This window comes from Pholis gunnellus (genome assembly GCF_910591455.1).
Source record: "Pholis gunnellus genome assembly, chromosome: 8".
NCBI lineage: Eukaryota > Metazoa > Chordata > Actinopteri > Perciformes > Pholidae > Pholis > Pholis gunnellus.
Window position 1 is genome coordinate 16103505 of NC_136534.1, and position 20928 is coordinate 16124432.

Consider the following 20928-nt stretch of genomic DNA (forward strand, 5'->3'; position numbering starts at 1 on the left):
AGCATTTACCAGGAAGGGAGGGTCGAATGCAATACTGTGTTGCAATATGACAAATGTTGAATCCTGTCTTTTATTGACCTATACTTGACATGGTTTATCAGGCTCTGCTGCTTTGATTAAAATAATTCAAAATAATTATTTTTTAAATATTCACAGTCCACCAGCCTCATGGAATTGCAATATAAAATCGCTGAAGTATTCCCTTTCAGGTCTCAAACTGTGAAAGAGTTTGGTAAAACTGTAATCAATCAGTTATTTTGACATAGGAACCTTTATGCATGTCCACATCCATATGTAATGGTTTTAAGGCCAAGTAAACATATGACTCATGGTAACAGTTTCCTTTGTTTGATCCTTTAAAAATGCATTTACAACCTTGGTGAGTATAGGGCAGAATAAAATAGCATATTTTTGTTTAAGGGGAATTCCAACATTTGGAATAAAATTAGATTGTTAATAGACATGTATATATATATATATTTATTTTCTTGCTTGGATATTGCTTACTTACTTACAAACTGTTTGTAGAGGACTGTAAACTATCTTATACGAAATATTTATAATACTATACTAATCCTAATAATAATGACACTTTCAATCCCACGTGACATAATCGTGTCATAATAATAATTAGTCAAATGATTACTTTTCCAATAGATGATAATTGGGCTTAAGGGCAGAGCAATGAGTTACGAGATAATTGCTTAACAGCCAGTTTGAATAAAACAGATTGAAATGAGATTCGTGTTCACACATGCGCTTCAGGCTCGACGACCTTTCACTACAGACGCTTTCCCACATATCAGCATTTGAACGGATCACCTATGAGTCATGTTGAAAAAACTTCCTCCACTCCCTCTTTCCCTCTCTCCGCCTCATCCCCCCCCCCCCCCCCCCCCCCCCCGAAACCCCACAACAACCATAAAATCTGTTTATGCGGGGTTTCGCATTCACAGACGGACAGCACGGCAGCCTCTGTTGGACCAATTACCGGGCCCGTGTGAGCGCAGCCCCGCCGAGCGTGTTTTCCTGGGCGGCCTCAGTTGACTGTGCCAGGACAGCCAGAAGCAACAGCGGGACAAACAGCTCAGGACCGACACTACCAAGTTTATAATGGGGTCGTCTGGGGCTCTAGTCTGCTCCACCGCGTTTGTCTTGATTTTACTGAGCTCAGCATCCAATGGTTCGTACTGTTATTTCCCCACTTCTTTTTGTTATTGTTCTCATGTCAGAAATTGTTGTGTTTGCTTCTTGGCTGACTCCATTTTTGTTCGCGTGAGACTAAGTGCGTTTATTTCGCCTGTGGACCCTCCTGATATGAATCCCATAGCAAACTGACTAAGGACTTGTATATACCTTTACCGTGCATGACTGTTCTTATGTCTCCAGTGATGAAATCTAACTAATTGCTTACTGAAATACAACTTTCAGGTAGCCTACTAATGCTTAACTTTAATATGTTTATGTTATGTTATTTCTACTTCACTACATTCACTACAAAAGCAAATAGGCCTACTTATGCTCCGTTTATTTCATAGTTACATCTACTTTGCAGATTATGATTTTGCATATGACGTAATAGAATATGATGTATTACAAATTAGCTCCACCCCAACCAGCAACATTAATATCATTAAAAGTAATATTGTGAAACAAATATATTGTGTCAATGATGCAACACTGACAGTATAATGAGTACTTACTTACTTTCAATACTGTGAGTACATTTTTCTGATAATAGGCCTACTTCCAAATTTTACAATATTTTTAATGTAGGACTTTCACTTATAATGGAGTGTATTTATACACTGTAATATAGCTGCTGTTACTTAAGTAAAGGAATACTTATTTCACCCCTGGCTGTCTCTCAATCTAATTAGTGCTTTAAGACTTTAAGACTTTGTCTGGCTTTCTGCCTTTCTCTCTTTGTGTGTTCAATTTTCCAGATGAGCACGACTGGGAGCAGCGTGAGGTCACCTTTGACAAAATCATGCAAGGTGCGTGTGTTCACATGCTAGTGCAGTATCTCTGCAAGGACCAATTACAATTTCAGATGCTCAGAGTGGCATTTGACCCTTCTCTCTACTTCAAGACGCTATTTTAAGGGTTAGGACTTCAGTTTGAGATTGAGGTTTAAGGAGCTCTCCACTCATTTTACGCATGAAGTTCAGTTTGCTTGTCCCGAGGAATACTACTTAGCTTTTTTAAATATCTGTTTAATGTCTTCTGTGGCGCTTGAGTGACTTACTAAATTACTAGAGATTCCCTTAAGGTTAGGGTAAGATTGTAGGTTATGCATGACTATAGTTGATGTACCTGAGGTCAGGTTCAAGTAAAGAACATATACAACCTAAGTATTCCTCTCTGGTGCATGTAGGCACACAAACAAATGCTTTTTTGTAAATCATTATTTTAAAAACCTGTGTCTTTCAGAGATGGAACAACCAGATTCCTCCATATTGCAGAAAGAGGTGGACTTGGCAGATATTTTTGATCCAAAGGGTATGTTAATGTTCTTACTTCTTTTCATGTTCTTGTTTTGACAAAACGACGGAGCTCCATGTCCCCATGAAACATTTGTCACATATTTTTTTCTCTTTTTTCATAGTGTTCCCAGAGCAGGTAATGATGTCCCCACCGGAAAGGTTTGAAAGCACGAAAGACAGAGGTAAGATCTATCTATCTATCTATATCTGCTTCCTCTTTTCTGTCTTACTCCCCCAAATCCTGTAAAATAAAGTAGCAATTATTTAAAGAAAACACATCTACATTTCCACCTATAGTTGCCAAATGGAACTTAACATGTATGCTCTTATTCAGAGGACTAAATCAGTTTCAGCGTTAAATAAGTTGCTTTAACACCTGCTAATGCCTTGAAGAATATGCCCTGCAAAATTGTATACTTTTCTTATGATCAATAAATCCCATAAAAAGACAAACATTTTGACCCATTTCTTTGTCCAGAAACTATTAAAAGTGTTAATGGGCCACACTATTTTACTGGGCGACATTTTCCTTCCTTATAATCACCATTGACATTAGTTTATTTTGAGTCAATTCCACATACATTGTCCTGGAGCTGTAAATAATCACTAGAGCACCAAATGTGTATAAATGCACTGCTGAAAATAGTACCAAACAAATGCACAATATACCCTTCTTTGAATAACTTTTTTTGTAAATCATTGTTTTAAAAACCTGTGTCTTTCAGAGATGGAACAACCAGATTCCTTCATGTTGCAGAGAGAGTTGGACTTGGCAGATATTTTTGATCCAAAGGGTATGTTAATGTTCTTACTTATTTTCTTCTTCTTGTTTTGACAAAGTGACGGAGCTCCATGTCCCCATGAAACATTTGTCACGTATTGTTTTCTCTTTTTTCATAGAACTCCAAGAGATGGTAATGATGTCCCCACCAAAACAGATGGAAAGCACGAATGACAGAGGTAAGCATCTATTTTTCACTCTATCCATCTATCTATCTATCTGCTTCCTCTTTTCTGTCTTACTCCCTAAATCCTGTAAAATAAAGTAGCAATTATATAAAGAAAACACATCTACATTTCCAACTAACAGTTGCCAAATGGAACTTAACATGTATGCTCTTATTCAGAGGACTAAATCAGTTTTAACACCTGCTAATGCCTTGAAGAATATGCCCTGCAAAATTGTATACTTTTCTTATGGTCAATAAAACCCATAAAAAGACAAACATTTGGACACATGTTTTTGACCAGAAACTATCTATCTATCTATCTATCTATCTATCTATCTATCTATCTATCTATCTATCTATCTATCTATCTATCTATCTATCTATCTATCTATCTGCTTCCTCTTTTCTGTCTTACTCCACTAAATCCTGTAAAATAAAGCAGCAATTCTATAATGAAAACACTTGAAAAGTACTGTTTAGTAATATAATCTATAGACCGGGAGTCTTGACACCTAGAGGACGTTCATGTTCCTCTCTTTCTTTAGAGTTTTCATTAACTTCATGCACTACTGTTGTAAAAGTACCAAATAACAGTATGATTCCTGTCTTTTCGTCTAAGGTCGTCCAAGTTTTGTGCCTCGTTCCTTTGGTGGTCCTCCCATTTTGAACTACCCAGTTCAGTTCCCCCTCGGGCGACCGACCTCCGACAATCTCCAAGCCATCTGTCTCAATGGAGAACATCGTCCCACCTACCCAAAGTCTTACTTTCCTGTTTCTAGCTTTAGCCAGCTGAAGCGGAAGGCCAGTGCTGTCAATATGGCCGAGTCCTGGTTTCGCACATGCTGCAAAGGGAACCAGACGTGGGAGAGGGAAGTGACGATGTGTTGCGCCACACAGGCAGTAAGTTTTCACAACAGCTCCTATCGCCGACTCAGCACTCTTTTACTCTGTATAAATGTAAAATGATGATATGACATCATGTATCTTCTGGCTCAATTTCTGCTCCTCTTGGTTCATTCCACTTTGTTGATTATGTTTTTTCATCCTCTTCTCATTAGTCTCAACATAATTACTTTCTAAAGAAGCATGATGAGAGACTGTAAGAGTATGCACTGTGGAGATACAATTTGATCCCAAACCAAAAATGATTTAATGGTAAATATCAAGATACACTGAATGTTATCCACTTAATACCTCATGTGGAGGAAGGCTATCATAGATGTTATATTATTGCAAACTTTTGTAACTTTACATTCATAATAACTTAATTCCTCACGCTGTAATGTAGCAGACCTTGTGTCATATACTCAAGTTAAGCACTGCATTTTTTGTGCATGTTTTGTATTACCCCAAGCATGAAAAGGGCATGAAACATTCTTCACATTGCTGAGATGATGGCACTTGCATTTTTTTAAACATTGTTAAAGGCCTTTGGCGCTCCCAGTTGATAAGTTCATTATATGCAGCCCAGCGTGACATATCAGACAGGCCTTGGCATGAGCACCAGTGGAGCTGACTGAAGGAAACCAAACAACCTGTCTCAAATCCTTCAGATTTTAAGCATTATCTTATCTTACCTCCCTCTTATCCTATTTGTTTTCCAGTGTGTCTAAACATAATCTACATAATTGCAGGTGGCAAATCACTCAACATGCAGCCTCAGGCATGCAGACTTCATATCAGTATCAAAGGATTTAATGCCTTTAATGACACCCTGTGTCTGTGTTATTGTTTTGTGCCAACTTCAGTGGGAGCTGTCAGTCCGATCCTTCTGTGAAGACGACGTATCAGTAAAGCATAGAATTTATCACTGCTGCAAACTGAGCGGCAACGACATGCTGAACTGTTTCCAAAACGACGCGCCAAACCCAAACTACGAGGCAACAGAGGAGCTACCGGTACCACCGCTTCCCTCTAAGGACATCTTCAGCTTTGACCCTAACACTTGCCAGAGGTAGTCTATGCATGGAAAGAGGTCAAATGAGCACCAATAAAAATGTTGATATTGACAATCAAGTCTTGGTTAAGTAGCATCACAAAGTTTCTATTATATTTCTACATTTCCAACTAACAGTTGCCAAATGGAACTTAACATGTATGCTCTGATTCAGAGGACAACATTAGTTCCAGCTTTTAATTAGTTGCTTTAACACCTGCTAATGCCTTGAAGATCATGCCCTGCAAAATTGTATATTTTTCTTATGATCAATAAATCCCATAGAAAGACATTATGACGCTTTTTTTCCCCCCGAAAACTATTAAAAGTGTTAATGGGCCACACTATTTAACTGGGCGACATTTTCCTTCCTTACAATGACCATTGACATTAGTTTATTTTGAGTCAATTCCACATACATTGTCCTGGAGTTGTAAATAATCACTAGAGCACCAAATGTGTATAAATGCACTGCTGAAAATAGTACCAAACAAATGCACAATATACCCTTCCTTGAATAACATTTGCTAAAACCTGCTGTGCCCAGCTTCTATTACCATGCCTTCTTTTAACAATATATATTTTTGTGAGTTACATCTTCAGTTGGAAACGGGATTGAAAGAGATAGGGTTGGGAAATCACAAAATATTCTGGTTCTTCAGTTACCAGCGAGACAATGAAATGTGACCCAGGAGGTCTAGTTGACTGATCCATAAGTTTGAAGGCTTATCAGACACCACAACACAAAATACGTATAATTTAGTTTTTGCTGGAACCATCTGCACTGAGCCAGCTGCATCAGTGTAGTGGTCCTATTCAGATGAATGCAACCTAAGACATTGATTTGGGTCTTTTCATGGGATTTGATGACAATAAGGCAAATGTAAGGCCAAGCTATCCTTTAATGAAACAAAGCATAGAGCACATTACATTGCAAAACACAATTCCTTTGTGCTACAGTAAATGCATCCTAGAGGCTGAAGCAGGTCAGGTTTGGCTCTGACCTTATGCCTCATACTTTACAGGACAGTGATGACTTCGCAGGGTGTCAGAGGAAACAGAAGAAAGATAGAGAAGAAACCATCTGCTCCCCAGAAAGTTAACATTAGCTTTCCTCCTGGACGACCCACCGCTGACACAATTGAGACATTGTGTCGCGACCGGAAACAGCGCCCCCTCTATAAAACAAATTGCCTGACAGGTGTCGGGTACAAATGGCTGGCTCGTCAGGCAAAGACCATTAATCGTATAGAAAAGGGATTCAAACACTGCTGCAAAAAGAAGCAGGGTGTGCTCAACTGTGCTGATCAAAAGGTAATGTAAAAAAACTACATACCTACATATTTTGCTTAATTTAGTCATTGTTGTTGTCTTCCCATGTCCTTTGTCCTTTTGTATTTTAGTGGCGTGAAGAGCTGAACAAGTATTGTGTTGACAAGAACGGTGGACAGGTGGATTTCCTCTGTTGTTTGGGCGATTTGTCAATTGATCGTTACAACTGTTTCCAAGATGCTTCTCCTGACCCACATTATAACATGACCTCTGGCACTGAAGAGCTCTCACTTCACAACATCTGTGACACTCACAAGATTGTCAAGAAGAAGTAAGACCGAACTTCCGACATCTGTCTGTGTTTTTCCTTCATTCTCTTCCTCTTTCATGTTCTTGTTTTGTTTGGTACAGTTTCTCTTTTCTCTATTCCTTCTTTTTCGCTGTCAAAGACAACAATTGAATATCTCTTGTGAAATGTGCTGTCACCACTTGTTCACAATGTTCTCTGTGTTATGAGTATTGTCATGGATCTCAACACATGGTCACACTGTGCACAATGTCAAGTTAGAAACATAGTAACAATGTCACTGTGCTTTAGGTTCCCTGTTGATTTTTCTCTCAAGAGCTTTGTGAACCAATGCTGCCCCCTTTCTGAAGAAGACAAGACTGCTTGCTTTGAGCAGCAGGTGAGTTAAAAAGGAAGTGAGTCTGTACAAAAATTGAGGTGGACAAATCAGAAGACAAAGTTTGGGCTGGGAAAATTTCAATTTGAAAATGAAAATTTAGGAGCTATTGCTTTTAACCCAATATTCAGATTTCCAAATGCTATTACTCATTTGTTTTTCACCTTGTTCTTTCTCCATGAAATCAGCTTCAGGAAATAGCACAGGTGTGTTCCTCAAGGAAGGCTTCACTTTTAGCTATCCATAGCTGTTGCCTCAGATCTTCACAATTGCCTGCACAGTGTTTCTCCAAAATGATCATGGATGCCATCTCCAAAGCAACCACCGTCTTACCCCAAAAGAAGAAGAAGAGGTGCCCTCTCTCCTAAACACTTATGACCTTTTGCTGCTGACCCTACTGGCACTGGGCATTTCAGGGGAAGCTAGCAGCATAGTTGACCTCAGATCACTGAACAGGACCAATTAGAAGTCTGTAAGAAAATGTGGTCAAAATTCTAGCTTTATAGGCTTCTGACTGCCAATGCTATTTGCTTTTTTTTTTTTTTTTTACATCTGAGATCACATTATGTTATCACAAGAATACATTTATAGTGAAACAGAAATATAGCTAAATGCTTAGTTTGGAAAACAGACTGTTGTCTGTGTCACTTTACCACTATTTGTTATAGGCTACTTTTTATATATTTGAGTATGAATGCATTTTATTGATTCAGTTGAAGCTGCAAGATCAGTTCTCTTCTTCGTATGTGGTTTTGTGGTGGTCATATCTACAAAAGTTCTAATAAAAACGTTTTTAAATGTACCTGCCGTGTGGTTTACTTTCTTCTTACATGCAAGGCTTACGTTGTTTGTTTAAGCGTGCACTGGTGTGCGTGGTAGGCTACAATGAGTTGACATGTTCAAAAGGTTGATGACGATTTTTTGGTAAGCAAATGTTAATGTGTTGAACACAAATAAGCTAATGAAATATGTAATGAAAGGGCATCTATTAGGTGGACATTTGAAAGATGTTACAGAAGTCAAAATATCACTTGGACAAATTTCCACAAATAACAAGCCATGATTTAGGTTATTTGTTTGTGTTATATGTACATGTTCTAATGGTCATTCATACTATATGTTTAATATTGTGTTCTTAACAATGCAACTCATGATTTTTAATGTCTGCCTAGTGACAGTAGATGAAAACTATAAAACTATAAATGATTTGGTTTAATATTTCACATAAACAACAAACACAGATTCAATCCAGCATAGGACAATGACATGTAAAGACAGACTAAAAATATAAAGATATAAACTATACATAATGTAACTCAAACAAGGTATTATGGATAAAACTGAAGCGTAACACCAAATAAACACATTTGAAATCGTAGTCCAGCTTCTTTGGTAAGATTATTAATTAAATAGTTAAAACATATCACATTGTAAATTAAAAATTAAAAACTACTGGAATAAGATCGCCTGTTATTCTATACTTAAAAAGTTTGGTGTAAATAAATGATTATTTGTAGTATTACAGTAAAACTGAAACTGAAACTGTTCCACGTGCGTCCACTGGGGGCGCTGTCGTGCGGCTGCGGCACGAGCATCAGAACTCAACAGTCTGGGATGAGAACAGTCAAATCGTAATGGCGACTGCCGAAACAGCAGACTGTGGATCAACAGCCCCGACAGGTATCTAAACGATAAATCGTCCTCCTTTGTTGTCTTACAACGAACGTACAAACATAACTATGTGACGTTTTGTCGCGATGATAATGTCTTGACTCGGTGACTGTGGCTTTCTCGCGTCCCCCGGTTAGCCAGTTAGCTAATTAGCATCGAGGCTTTCAAACCTAACAAATGAATCAGGCGATGGCTAGCTTGTTTAGCTTGTTTAGCTTGTTTAGCTGCCTTGTTGATGAACCTTAGTTGATGTTGGTATAAATCACTTTAGTTAGTTAACCGCCAATATGTACATCAAATTATATATTGGGATGAATAACTTAGTAAAGAAATAATTCCCGTACCACGTTGGCAAGCCGGCAATTTTGTTGTAGTTTCTATGCTAATGAGTTAGCCGGAGGAGGAGGATGATATGAGCTCTAATAGATAACGGTCCGTTGTTTCCTAAATATGGGGCGCGCTAAGTGGCTGCTGTTTGAAATGGGTCTTTACATCTAACGAGCGTAACGTTGTTATCCCCTAGTCGTCCTTATACCCCTCCTCTTCCTCCGTCTGTCCAGGTTTGTGGTAAAGCTCGCAGACAAATCCATTTTCCATTTTGTACCTCCAGCACAAGCACCGTGTCAGTTAGTTTACTCTCCAAAGTTTCACAGTCGAGGTGATTTGATATCAAAGCAAATATTGATTTCCTACATTCTTAAAACCAATTACACATGCTTGTCATCCTTATGTAGTTTTAATAAACAAGCTTAAACCATTCAGCTGATCTCTAAGGATCTCTAATGTCAGATCTCTGTACGGTGAGTCGCTCATGAACTGGTCTGTCTCAGTGTTCAGTGCCCACACAGATGGGTGGTGGTGGTGGTGCTTTCAGATTTGTCTTATATTGTAGACTGAACAGATAATGGGGGAGGTTGTATCTTGCTAATCCATTAAGTTGTGTGCCACTTATGAGCTTCTCTGTGTATAGAGGAGTTGCTCTGCCTTTGGTAACCACCCAGTCTGAATCAGTGAATTAAAAATAGTGGCTCTCACATGGCTGAGAGCCTGACGGTGTACAAATACAAGATACAGGGATCTGTCAAACACACACACACACACACACACACACACACACACACACACACACAGACAGTTGAGTGACAGTAACATAATGTGGTATCTGGAATACTAGCCCGTATTGGACTTGGAGTCTTCATAGGCAGTAAATGATGTTAGGAGAGTGCGCGTGTCCCATATTATTGCCCTGTGTTGGCTGCAGGCTACAAGTGAATGGGGCTGGCAGGGAGTTGTTTAGTATACAGAGAGGAACAGATGGTTTGCCTATTGTTGTAAGGCTGATGAGCTAAAGTCATTCTTAAGTAATTGGGTTGAGTTGGGTGTGTGTGTGTGTGTGTGTGTGTGTGTGTGTGTGTGTGTGTGTGTGTGTGTGTGTGTGTGTGTGTGTGTGTGTGTGTGTGAGTGATTATCTAGTTCAACTTTGGCTCTTGAAAAAAAAGTCAATATAATGGAATGAGTAATGCGGCTAATGATTATTCTGATTATCGGTTAATCCGCTAATTATTTCCTTTGTCAATCAATTAACTGTTTTGTCTTTAAGATAGCCCAAGGCAGTTGTTTATGAAGCTTGAGCAGCTAAAAATGACTACAATTATTTGTATATTTTCTGAATAATTTTCCTTGAATTGATGGGTCATTTCAGCTCCACATGAAACACACTTTCTCGTACCCGTACACCGTCAGTAAACGTGTTCAGTGTTGCTTGTTTACCAGCTTAAGCCGTTGAGGCTGACCGTTTCCTACTCCACAGATATTAGGACTCAGTTCTGGAGGAGAGCGTTTCAGCGAGGTACTCGCATGGGTGTGCGTGAGTGTTTCTTTGCGAGTGAGCAGAAACTGCATGAGTAGTAATGATATAGTGTGATGTTTTACATAATGAGAGAGGGACTGTGGACAGAATGACGCTCATTGTTTGAGGATTGCTGTGTGTTAACTGAGAAGACATGCATGGCATTCAGTGAGTCTTATTATTAACACATTCTTGGGTTGAAGTGTCCACTTATTCTGGAAATTAATTTGCTGGGCGTAGCTTAATTTCCACACACAGGGTTGTTATTGCAGGTGTGTAATCTTCCCAGCATCCTTCTTTTTTTTGTGTATATTGACCTATGACACTGCAGCATTGAAGTACATGTTGCCATTGGTTACAGGCTAGAGGTGCTTGCAGAGTGGGCGAGTTTAAACAGCTAGTTTATATAAGGGGAATCATGTTGAGTGTGTGCCTTTCTTACAAAACTACTGTGTGCTGTGGTTGTTATCATGCCTGCCCAGGATGATGCAAAGAATGCAAAGTTCCTGAGAGATGCTACAAACAGCTTGTACAGCTATACGTTGTAGTTTTGCGGAAGGAGGTTGTGAGTGAAGACGCACAATCTTCTTCAGGGACCAGATAAATCTGGAGCAGCCAGCTCAGGGGAGAAGTAGTTCCAGTTCACGTAGAGCTGGTGTATCGAGGGCAGCAGTCGGGCAAGTTACTGTGGCCATATTTAGGTCGGGGCTCATCCTTGGCCTCATAGTCATCAGCCAGTACCGGAAATAGCCCTGCTAATTAACCAGCAGAGGGTTTCTTAAACAGTCATTAAGAAATTCTTCCATTTTAATAGCTGTGAACGTAATGTCTTTTCAAACAAATGCAAGCATCAAATTTACACTGACTGCATGGGTTGACATTCAGGCCTCACGAAGTTGAGTCTGAACAAGAGAACTAGCGGTTCCTTCAGGCTTCAGCGGTTTTCCCTTTTTCGGTTCTCGAGATTCAGTGTCTTTCTCACATTGTGAATCCAACTTTAACTTGTTTTTCTGTCTTAAGGGACCAGTGGCATCCGAAGAATGGCCCCGTCAGAGGTAAGGATGTCAGAAATGTTGTCGCTAAAAGATTACAAATTAATGTCAATTTCTTTGGTACTTATTTAATTGCAGTAGACACAATGGTATCAGTCACACATAAATGGAGCCAGGCCAACTGACATTGCTTTCGCTCCCTACTTCCTCCACACAAGTTGAGAGCTCAGCAGCGTCTCAGGATAAGGTTGTCATGTGAAGGTGTTTACATACAGCTTGCTCTTTGTCTTCTGTGTTCACAAACTCACACGCCAGACGCCATATTTACATTTCTTTCTCTCCGTCCTTCTCCTCAGCTGCCGGGTTCTTCGGGCACAACTCAGAGTATGAAGAAGACCATCGGACACCGGGGGGTTGAGACCACCACAGGAGAGACCACCTATAAAAAGGTTAGAACAGGGTGGGGGTTGGTGACACCAGTGCTTTTTTGACACCCACAGCACTAAGCAGCATTGATGAAAGGTTTGGTGTGCATAGTCTAAAATTAGTTTGGGGGATTCCTCTCACTAGATAGTGAAAGGAACAGCAAGGTGAAATCTAGTTTGTTCCAGCGCTTACTGTCTTTTCCTCTCTGACCCCTCTAGACCACGTCATCTGCCCTAAAAGGTGCCATCCAGTTGGGCATCACTCACACAGTTGGCAGCTTAAGCCAAAAGGCGGAGAGGGACGTTCTCATGCAGGACTTCGTGGTGGTCGAAAGCATCTTCTTCCCCAGGTTGACAACTGAAGTTGTAGTCAAGAAAACATTCTGAATTTGTGTTTTTTTTATTTCATGTAGTTTTATTGCCTTTGGGTCTTTTTCTCGTGTGTTTTCAGTGAAGGCAGTAACCTGACTCCTGCTCACCACTACAGTGACTTTCGCTTTAAGACCTACGCTCCTATTGCCTTTCGTTACTTCAGAGAGCTCTTTGGCATTCGGCCAGATGACTACCTGGTCAGTACATACACCGAACACACACTGCCATGTTTACTATGTGATGCTTTTAATCACTGTTTTAATCTTTCTTTTGTAGAATAGTTTAGTTCAGACTAGGTTTAAACCTGTGCCCCCTTCTGAGGATGAACACTGTCACCTAAATTGTGTGGCTCCCAGTTTTGCCAATCCAGTAATGCCTGCAATTAGGCATGTGCATCTTTTGTATCGATTTAGCCGTACCTAAGACTCTTGTGTCGATTTTTCTAAAGCCGTATCAGTTAATCTTCATGCCCCTATCTGCAAATCAGCGCCAACACATGACCACAAATTGTTGACACAGTGATAGATCCCTGCCATCACAGGTCTGAGTACAGCCTTAATCAAAATACTTTTTCTTCATATTTCCTGCTTTTGGGTTTTTTCTTTTGATTCTTTCAAATTTGGCTGTTTTGTAATATCACACTCCCACTGATTAGAAATCACTCAATTTCTCTGTGGTCTAACTAGGCCAACAACGTAACTTAAGCGATCAAGAGTCGCTGTCAGAAGTGTGTCGTTGTTAATATGAAGTGGCCTATAGGTAGTACCATTAAAAGTATTTTAAACAGTAAATAAAAAAAATACTCAACTTCCCGTTAAGAACCATTGGTTTAGTTAAATTAGAGCTCTGGGTATGCCAACATATTTGCTTTGTTTCAATTGGATACTAATGCAGACTCCGCTTCTTCTTGAAGTATTCTCTGTGTAACGAGCCACTCATCGAGTTGTCTAACCCCGGAGCCAGCGGGTCCCTCTTCTATGTCTCCAGTGATGACGAGTTCATCATCAAGACTGTTCAACACAAAGAGGCAGAGTTCCTCCAGAAACTCCTGCCTGGATACTTCATGGTGAGCCTTGAGTGATCATTTTGCATGTTCAATATGAGTGAGTTGTATTGCATCAACTATAGTTATTATGAGAGTGAGACTACTAATCATTTATTTTAATATATCTGTTTCCTTATTCCTACTCCCTTCCAGAACATAAACCAAAACAAGCGCACCCTGCTGCCCAAGTTCTACGGACTGTACTGCGTTCAGGCAGGCGGCAAGAATATCCGCATCGTAGTGATGAACAATCTTCTGCCTCGGAACATCCCCATGCACCTCAAATACGACCTGAAGGGCTCCACCTATAAGAGACGAGCTTCCCCCAAGGAGAGGGAAAAGGCTGTTCCCATTCACAAAGACCTGGACTTTATCCAGGACTTGCCTGACGGTCTGCTGCTGGAAGCAGACAACTACAATGCCCTGTGCAAGACTATTCAGAGGGACTGTTTGGTGAGTCACAGAGACACTTGCTTCTCATTGACGTGATTGTTATTCAAGCCTCTCAGCCCACATGGGATTACAGGACATCGTTACAATATGCGCAAGTGTAAAAATCCTAAACAAGCTCAGATTTTACACCAGCAGAATACATTATCATTGTGCCTTCACATTAACAATACTGTATTTATTTATCAAATAGATGCTTAGAATCAGACTTTCTGAACACAAAGGTTTTCATGATCAACTCACAAAACAAAGCAGTTTTAGATCCAGTTATTTAACGAATACGTTTTGTCCTGTGGGGTACCAACCGATGTAATAAATAAACTAAGCTGCGGGTTCATGTGTGTCAGGCTATCGAAAGCAGAATTAAATGAAACTGACATCTCTAATGTTGTGTATACTGTTGATTTAATGCCAAACAACTTATGTAACAGAGGCTGCTTAGAATTTTAAAATATCTCTGTCCATTAGAGGCTAATCTGTCTTTGTGGTCACTGTTACTATGCTTCTTCAACCCACTTAAAGTTACTCTACTTTGGTATAAATGGACTTCTCACCACACATTTATTATCTTCTCTGGTATCGCCATTACCATGTCCACTCTGTAGTTTTTTATTTCCATTGTGTCTCTATAACTGTGCAGGTCCATTTATTGTATTTCTATGTCTTATGTAGCTCTTGCAGAGTTTCAAGATCATGGATTACAGTCTGTTGATGAGCATCCACAACATGGACCAGGCCAGTCGAGAGCGAGAACGTAGCGGCGGAAACTCGGGTGACAGTGGGGGGTCGGAGGGAGCAGTGACCCCAGATCAGCGCCGGCCACAAATTCAGAAAAGTCTGTACTGTACAGCCATGGAGTCCATTCAGGGGGAGGCTCGAGGGAAGGGAGCTCTGGATTCAGAAGATCAGTGAGTCTTTCAACTCGTGTTTGTCTGTAGTGTGTTGTCATGTGTGACTGGGACATGACAATTAAATGATCCGCTGTTGTTTCTCTGGCCTTCTCCTTTCAGCATGGGCGGTATTCCATCCCGTAATACTAAAGGAGAGAGGCTGCTGATCTACATCGGCATCATTGACATTCTCCAGTCCTACAGGTTTGTTCGGAGCAGCCGAATCAGTTCCTTGTTTGAACATTTGGTCTTAATTAAAAAAAACAAGCTTCTCACCTACATCACCCATTTATGTAACTCCCAGTAATTATTTTAATCATGTCTTATTATTTAGGTTTATTAAGAAGTTGGAGCACTCCTGGAAGGCCTTGGTCCATGATGGGGTAAGAATCTACACACTAAATGTTCTATAAAGCTAAACAAAGTGTAGTGCAGAATGACAAAGTGTACTATATATATATCATTCATGGCTATAATTGCAGTAAACAATGCAGAACTGGAACGTTTAGTCAATTAATTGATTAGTCGATTGACAGAAAAATAATTTTGCTAAGTGACTGATAAAAGACCTTTTTCTTCTCAGTAATTGTTAAACAAACACATAAAATGACGTAGTAGATACTGCTGTTTGTTTTTGAGTGCATTCAGACTTGAGGATCTCATGGCTCCGTTTCTGTTTTACCACTTTAGGACACGGTTTCAGTTCACAGACCTGGCTTCTATGCAGATCGTTTTCAGCAATTCATGTGCAACACAGCGTTCAAGAAAATTCCACGTAAGTATGCATATGTGTGTGTGTTTTCAAACGCACTGAAGTTAATTGCCTGGATAGAAAATCCCAGGGGTGAATACTCTAGGTGCCCGTATTGATCATCGTCCTCCATCTTCTGCAGTAAAACCATCTCCATCTAAGAAGAGTCGTGGCGGAGGTCAGGGAGGTCTTAGGAGGGCCCCCACCCTGGGAGCTCCCATCCCGCTCTCCCACTCAACAGGACAGTCAGCTGTTGACGGCAGACTAGTCTACCACAGTCACTTTAAAAGCACAGATTCAGAGGCAGACAGCGGTGAGAACATCAAGTAGATCTATTGTTGTCTGAGATACTGGTGAGCGCGTTTGGTTTCTGAATGGTACTTTGTTCTCAGGTGTGCAGTCGGGCAGACCAGATCTTGTTCCGAGGACCCCTCCGCTGGGAGAAAACCCTTCTGACTATGAGGCCAACCTGTCCACCTCGTCACTAGGCAGCACAGGAGTCGCCTCCACCTCTCCTCCCCTACGGTAAAGCATCACCGAGTTAATAATGCGTGACTGTATTCTTCCACCTTACTTCCCCGCTCGGTTTTAAGTGTCTTTGCTCTGACTATTCTCCCGTAGGTCTGTAGGGGTGGAGGTGCACAAATCGGCAAACACAGAGCTTGACCATCAAAGGTACAGAAGGCAATGATGGGTCATAAAATTACAGACTGAAAAATATATATATTGTTTTCTTGCTTGTGTTATTTTTGCATGAATTCCCTTTTCTCTGTTCCAGTCTGGAGGCAGAAGGGGCGGTCGATAATTCAGGCAACATGTCTGGAAACGAAGATGTAATTTCACTCTCTGACATCATCCCTGAGACCAACATCTGTTTTGTAAGTCTAAACGATTAAATCTTACATACGATAATGCAGATTCTTTCTGACCTTATTTTAAATCGGGAAGTATTAGTTGTACATTTCCTGGTATTGACGTTCATCTTCACAGTAGAAAATAGATATTTGAAGACGAGATGTTTCTGGACGAGCCGAGGTGGGCGGAAGTAAGGATAAAGAGTGAAAGTCACCCATCCACCACGGACCCTCTGTTGCACCCGTACAGTATATACAAGCAGCGAGGTGCAACGGAGGTTGTGACAATGAAGAAAACAGTCAAGGGGAAGATCAAGAAGAAGATGATTTGCGGAAGGCTTTTGCTTTCCCAGCCATCGACATCCCAAAGCCCAACTGTCTTTATACACACCTGGACGGAAATAAAAGACTAATGGCCCTGAATTTGCAGCTCCTCTCTAATCTCCAAAAAATATTTTACTTCATGTTCACAAAATGAAGGATGCTTCAATGACATAATACACAAAATAATGAATTGTATATTGTTAAAAGCCCCATTCCCCAGTGGATGGTGACGGCAGTCAAGTTATCCACAAAGAGACGTCATTGTGTTTTCGCAGCATGAAGCGATTGGGAGACGGCACAGACGGCATTTCAGCGGGAACAAACCCACTTAAGAGCACATAAAGGGGATTGCCTGCATTTGTAGGAGTGAATATTTGCCTCTGTGTTCATGCGGAGACTAAGTGGGTTCACGCTGAAGTGTTCCCGTCACCACACTTCCATTTCCCCCCTCGTCACTCATGAGCAGGGGGCGCTCTGAGCGGTCCTTGTTCAAATCAACACTTGCTGCTGTTGACTCTCGTGTATGCATTTCTTCTTACTGATTGTGGTTGAACAGTAGTTGTTTGAAATTGGATTTTGAAAACAGCGGAGGAATGGCTTCAACCAGACCTATACGGCCATTTTGTTTCATGTTCTAAGTTATTCTGCTGGAAGCCACAGTGGCGCTGCAAAAGATCCAACTGGATCCTGCCACTGCGGAATGTACACTACGATGTTTTTCTTATATAGAATGTGTCTTATTAACATGGCAGACCACATTTGTACAACCCTGAAAATCTCCCCCTCTGATGTGACCATATGTGCTATAAATATATACAGAGAGAAGAGCTGTCGGCAGCATTGCTGGCCAGTAGATGCTGTTAAATGAAGTCATGGTATTAAGCTCGTAGAATATTAATACTTTCCAGCTACTGTCATTCGTCTGTCATGTCTGTGCCTTTTTACATTTGTGTCCCTTCCCTAACATGTGATGTATAACTGACATTTTCTCTAGGTTAGTGTTGTAGTCGCACAGAGAAAACCTGCCTTATCACTACAGCTGAAGTTGTCAAACTGCCATTTGTATGTCTGGACCAACAGTCAGGGCTTAAAAAGAATTTCAGATTTGAATACAGCACATTTTGGTTGTGTGTATGCCGAGTGCTCAGTCGCTGTGTTTCATCAGCTCAGATAATCCTGTTAACGCTCCGGATGTCGGACAGTAAGGATGTCTTATCTCTTTATTAGTCGTTTCTGCTGGTTACAGAAATGACTCCCGCCCACATCCGCTCTTGGACCAATTAATAACCATGTGTATGACTAATATTTGTATTTTTTTTTTGTATGTAGTCTATCTCAGCTTTTACTTGGCTGTTCATAACAACTGTGCTTTGTTTTCACGACATGTTTTTTTGTGTTTATGATGTGGTTATTTAAGGCACTAAACAAGCTGCAGAAAGCTTTTTACCCCTCAAGATATTTCTAATACAGAAATTCAAATCACTACAAAGTGACTGTAGCAACACTCAAGATCTTCATCATCTCATTTAAGGTATTACTATTTATGTGTTGTAGGCACATTTGGTCTATGCAGCAGAGCGGGAGAAGGGGAAATGTGAGTTGTGAATATTGAAGAGAGGAAAACTACTCGTGTTAAGTTGAGGATTTAGGACTGAGTCTTTTGTATCATAAGCCAGTCGTGGCACCAAAGAAAAGAGTGGGGGAGTTCCTGCCATTGTTCAGGATCCAGTGCAGTAGACATGAAAATGAAACCAGACACTCCTTGATACCTGCTTGGACTGATACGTTGTACATGGTAATAACACTGGGTTGACCTGTGTTTTTAAGGATTTGTTTTTAAACTGGAAGTTTGTTTGTTTTTGCTAAATAATTTCTCGTCTGATAAGCTGTATCTGACATCAATTTATTGTTTCTTTATCGAAGAATCCGTTTACTTTTTGGCCTGAGACATTTCAAGATTTAACTCCACATTCCTGTGAAATTCAGTTTAAATTTACCACAGTTGTGGTATCCCCTTTGTGTAATTAGGATGATGTACTTGAAATGTATTGTTTCTGATAATATGCTGAATTATGTTGATTAGGTCAATTTAAAGTTGTATTTAGTTGGTTGAGAGTCAAACAGCCACCAAAGAAAAAACTCCAGGAAATTCTTTGTCATTAGAAAAGTCCAGATTATGTTTTGTGTCCCCTTGTTTTTGAGGTTTTATGTAGTTTTCTTTTGTTTTGATGGGTGGTACTATGTAATTGCCAGTGCAGACCAGTTCTGTCGCAGTTGTTGTGTACTTCACCACGACACAATAGAAACTTCCTACGGTGCTTAGAGGGCGGTGCACTCAGTGCAGACACTACAATATATTTGAAATAATGCAATATATATATATATATACAAACCACAAACTCTGCCACATTTCAGTTCTAAGAAGTATATTTATTAATGATTGCTGCAGGCTGGAATGCTAAAAGATGTATTATGTACCTTTTTAGATGATTGTACCTTTACTGTATACTGACAGAATGTCTGAAACTTTATAGCGTGTATTGCCTATGAAGGGAGACTATTGACAATTTCACTTTTTATATTTGAAGGTTCAGATTGTAATATGGATATATTCGCTCCACGATGACTCTGGGTCGTTAATCTCCCATACTTTTTCTACATGAATGTTTCTCAAGGCTTACGAGCCAACATTGCTGGTCGTCCTATAATGCTTCAATTACTATATTTTTACTGTGTATAAAATGTGTATATGTACATAGGAGTCACGGAAATGCCTTCTCATGCAATATGTGCTGCCTGTCCCTCCTGCCATGTTTCAGTTATGTGGTGGTGATGTTTTCATGTTTGATTTTAAAGGATTAAACATATTTTCTAAATCTTTGTTTTGGTCCATTTTTTATCCAACTACGTGTTTGTGAATAATAATGCATGTTTACTAAAAGCACTACCATCTTTTAAGTATCTGAAGAGACTTTAATCATCTTTAGAGAGTATATGCGTTTGATTTGCATTTTGTCTCATTAATTAAATGTCTTACGCTCTGTTACATAAATTCAGACTCCTCATCCACCAAAACCTGCCTTGATTTCATACTCCTGAGCTCTTCATTTGAACACATTGCCTGGAGTGAAGTACATATCATCGATAGAGCGTTTGATATCAGCGGTGGGGATGACGTAGTCCGACATGTGGACCTTAGTAATCTTATCGATGAATAATTGATTCTCATCCAAACCCCCGCCAAAGGACACCTGCTCTTGGCCCAGGATGGTGATGGGTGCTCCAGTAATGGGCCCAGATTGGATGAATCTCGTGATGGTCCAGCCACAGCTGAGCCAACATTTTGTCAGAGCGCCAGGTGGTGCACAAAGAGTGCCAGGTGTTTGGAGCAAATAGCAGCATCAGGAAGTCTGAACCCCTTGCAGAGCATGCATTCTTATGACATTCTCTGAGTTGGTCTTATAGAGCACAAACTCATTGCTGTGCGTGGGAGTAGACAAAGAGAAGAGCCCGTTGCTCCTGGTGAGATCTGGGGCAAACGGTTCTTCAAACATTAAAATGAATATAGAAGCTTTCTTATGACAAAACCAGTCACCAGAGACAGCGGGTCACAGAGGTTTGAGATGTCAGGAGTTTCATATGATCTATATCGGTCTGCTTGGGGAAGACAAAGACTTTGATAAATCTGCACAGGTTGAAAAGCTAACCAAGAAAATATGTCAGAGGAGAGTGAGCATGAATACGGACTACATGAACTAAAATGTTCTGTGATTGAGACAAACATAAGTATTTAAGAGATGTGATTTAACTGCTACTGTGTGAACACAAACCTCTGCACAAAGCTTTGTTCTTTGACGAAAGGTTGACATACCTCGGGGTGCTACTCAACATGTTGCAAACATCACCATCAAAAGTAAGAGTTTCTCCATCTGAGATTTCAAAAAGTCAATATTTTAGTTGGCCTATTTGTTAGAATAG

General features: G+C 40.2%; 2 protein-coding genes across 5 annotated transcripts; both read left to right on the top strand.

Annotated features, from left to right (window-relative positions):
• Window positions 1–967: 967 nt before the first annotated feature.
• Window positions 968–8129, top strand: ecm1b (extracellular matrix protein 1b). The gene is made up of 12 exons (XM_079164946.1): window positions 968–1183; window positions 1947–1997; window positions 2434–2502; window positions 2609–2668; window positions 3212–3280; window positions 3387–3446; window positions 4056–4336; window positions 5185–5390; window positions 6398–6686; window positions 6776–6975; window positions 7243–7330; window positions 7516–8129. The coding sequence occupies exons 1-12, from the start codon at window positions 1114–1116 to the stop codon at window positions 7693–7695; spliced, it is 1623 nt and encodes a 540-aa protein (XP_079021072.1). The 5' UTR covers window positions 968–1113; the 3' UTR covers window positions 7696–8129.
• Window positions 8130–8947: 818 nt separating this feature from the next.
• Window positions 8948–19820, top strand: pip5k1ab (phosphatidylinositol-4-phosphate 5-kinase, type I, alpha, b). 4 transcript variants are annotated; one of them, XM_079164229.1, is made up of 17 exons: window positions 8948–9007; window positions 10809–10847; window positions 11868–11902; window positions 12196–12288; window positions 12484–12614; window positions 12716–12833; window positions 13550–13702; window positions 13835–14134; window positions 14804–15039; window positions 15142–15225; window positions 15356–15404; window positions 15712–15796; window positions 15915–16085; window positions 16165–16297; window positions 16394–16447; window positions 16551–16650; window positions 16763–19820. In XM_079164229.1, the coding sequence occupies exons 1-17, from the start codon at window positions 8962–8964 to the stop codon at window positions 16763–16765; spliced, it is 1830 nt and encodes a 609-aa protein (XP_079020355.1). In that variant the 5' UTR covers window positions 8948–8961; the 3' UTR covers window positions 16766–19820. The 4 variants fall into 4 exon arrangements, with proteins under 4 accessions (XP_079020355.1, XP_079020354.1, XP_079020357.1 ...); XM_079164228.1 differs by having other exon boundaries at window positions 16551–19820; XM_079164230.1 differs by having other exon boundaries at window positions 8957–9007; window positions 12223–12288; window positions 16551–19820.
• The last annotated feature ends 1108 nt before the right edge of the window (window positions 19821–20928 follow it).

Coding starts and splice junctions, on each gene's coding strand:
- ecm1b (XM_079164946.1), top strand. CDS start 1,114: ATGGGGTCGTCTGGGGCTCTAGTCTGCTCCACCGCGTTTGTCTTGATT. Junction 4,337..5,184: donor TGTGTTGCGCCACACAGGCA/GTAAGTTTTCAC, acceptor TGCCAACTTCAG/TGGGAGCTGTCAGTCCGATC. Junction 5,391..6,397: donor GACCCTAACACTTGCCAGAG/GTAGTCTATGCA, acceptor CATACTTTACAG/GACAGTGATGACTTCGCAGG.
- pip5k1ab (XM_079164228.1), top strand. CDS start 8,962: ATGGCGACTGCCGAAACAGCAGACTGTGGATCAACAGCCCCGACAG. Junction 11,903..12,195: donor GAAGAATGGCCCCGTCAGAG/GTAAGGATGTCA, acceptor CCTTCTCCTCAG/CTGCCGGGTTCTTCGGGCAC. Junction 15,797..15,914: donor AGCGTTCAAGAAAATTCCAC/GTAAGTATGCAT, acceptor CATCTTCTGCAG/TAAAACCATCTCCATCTAAG.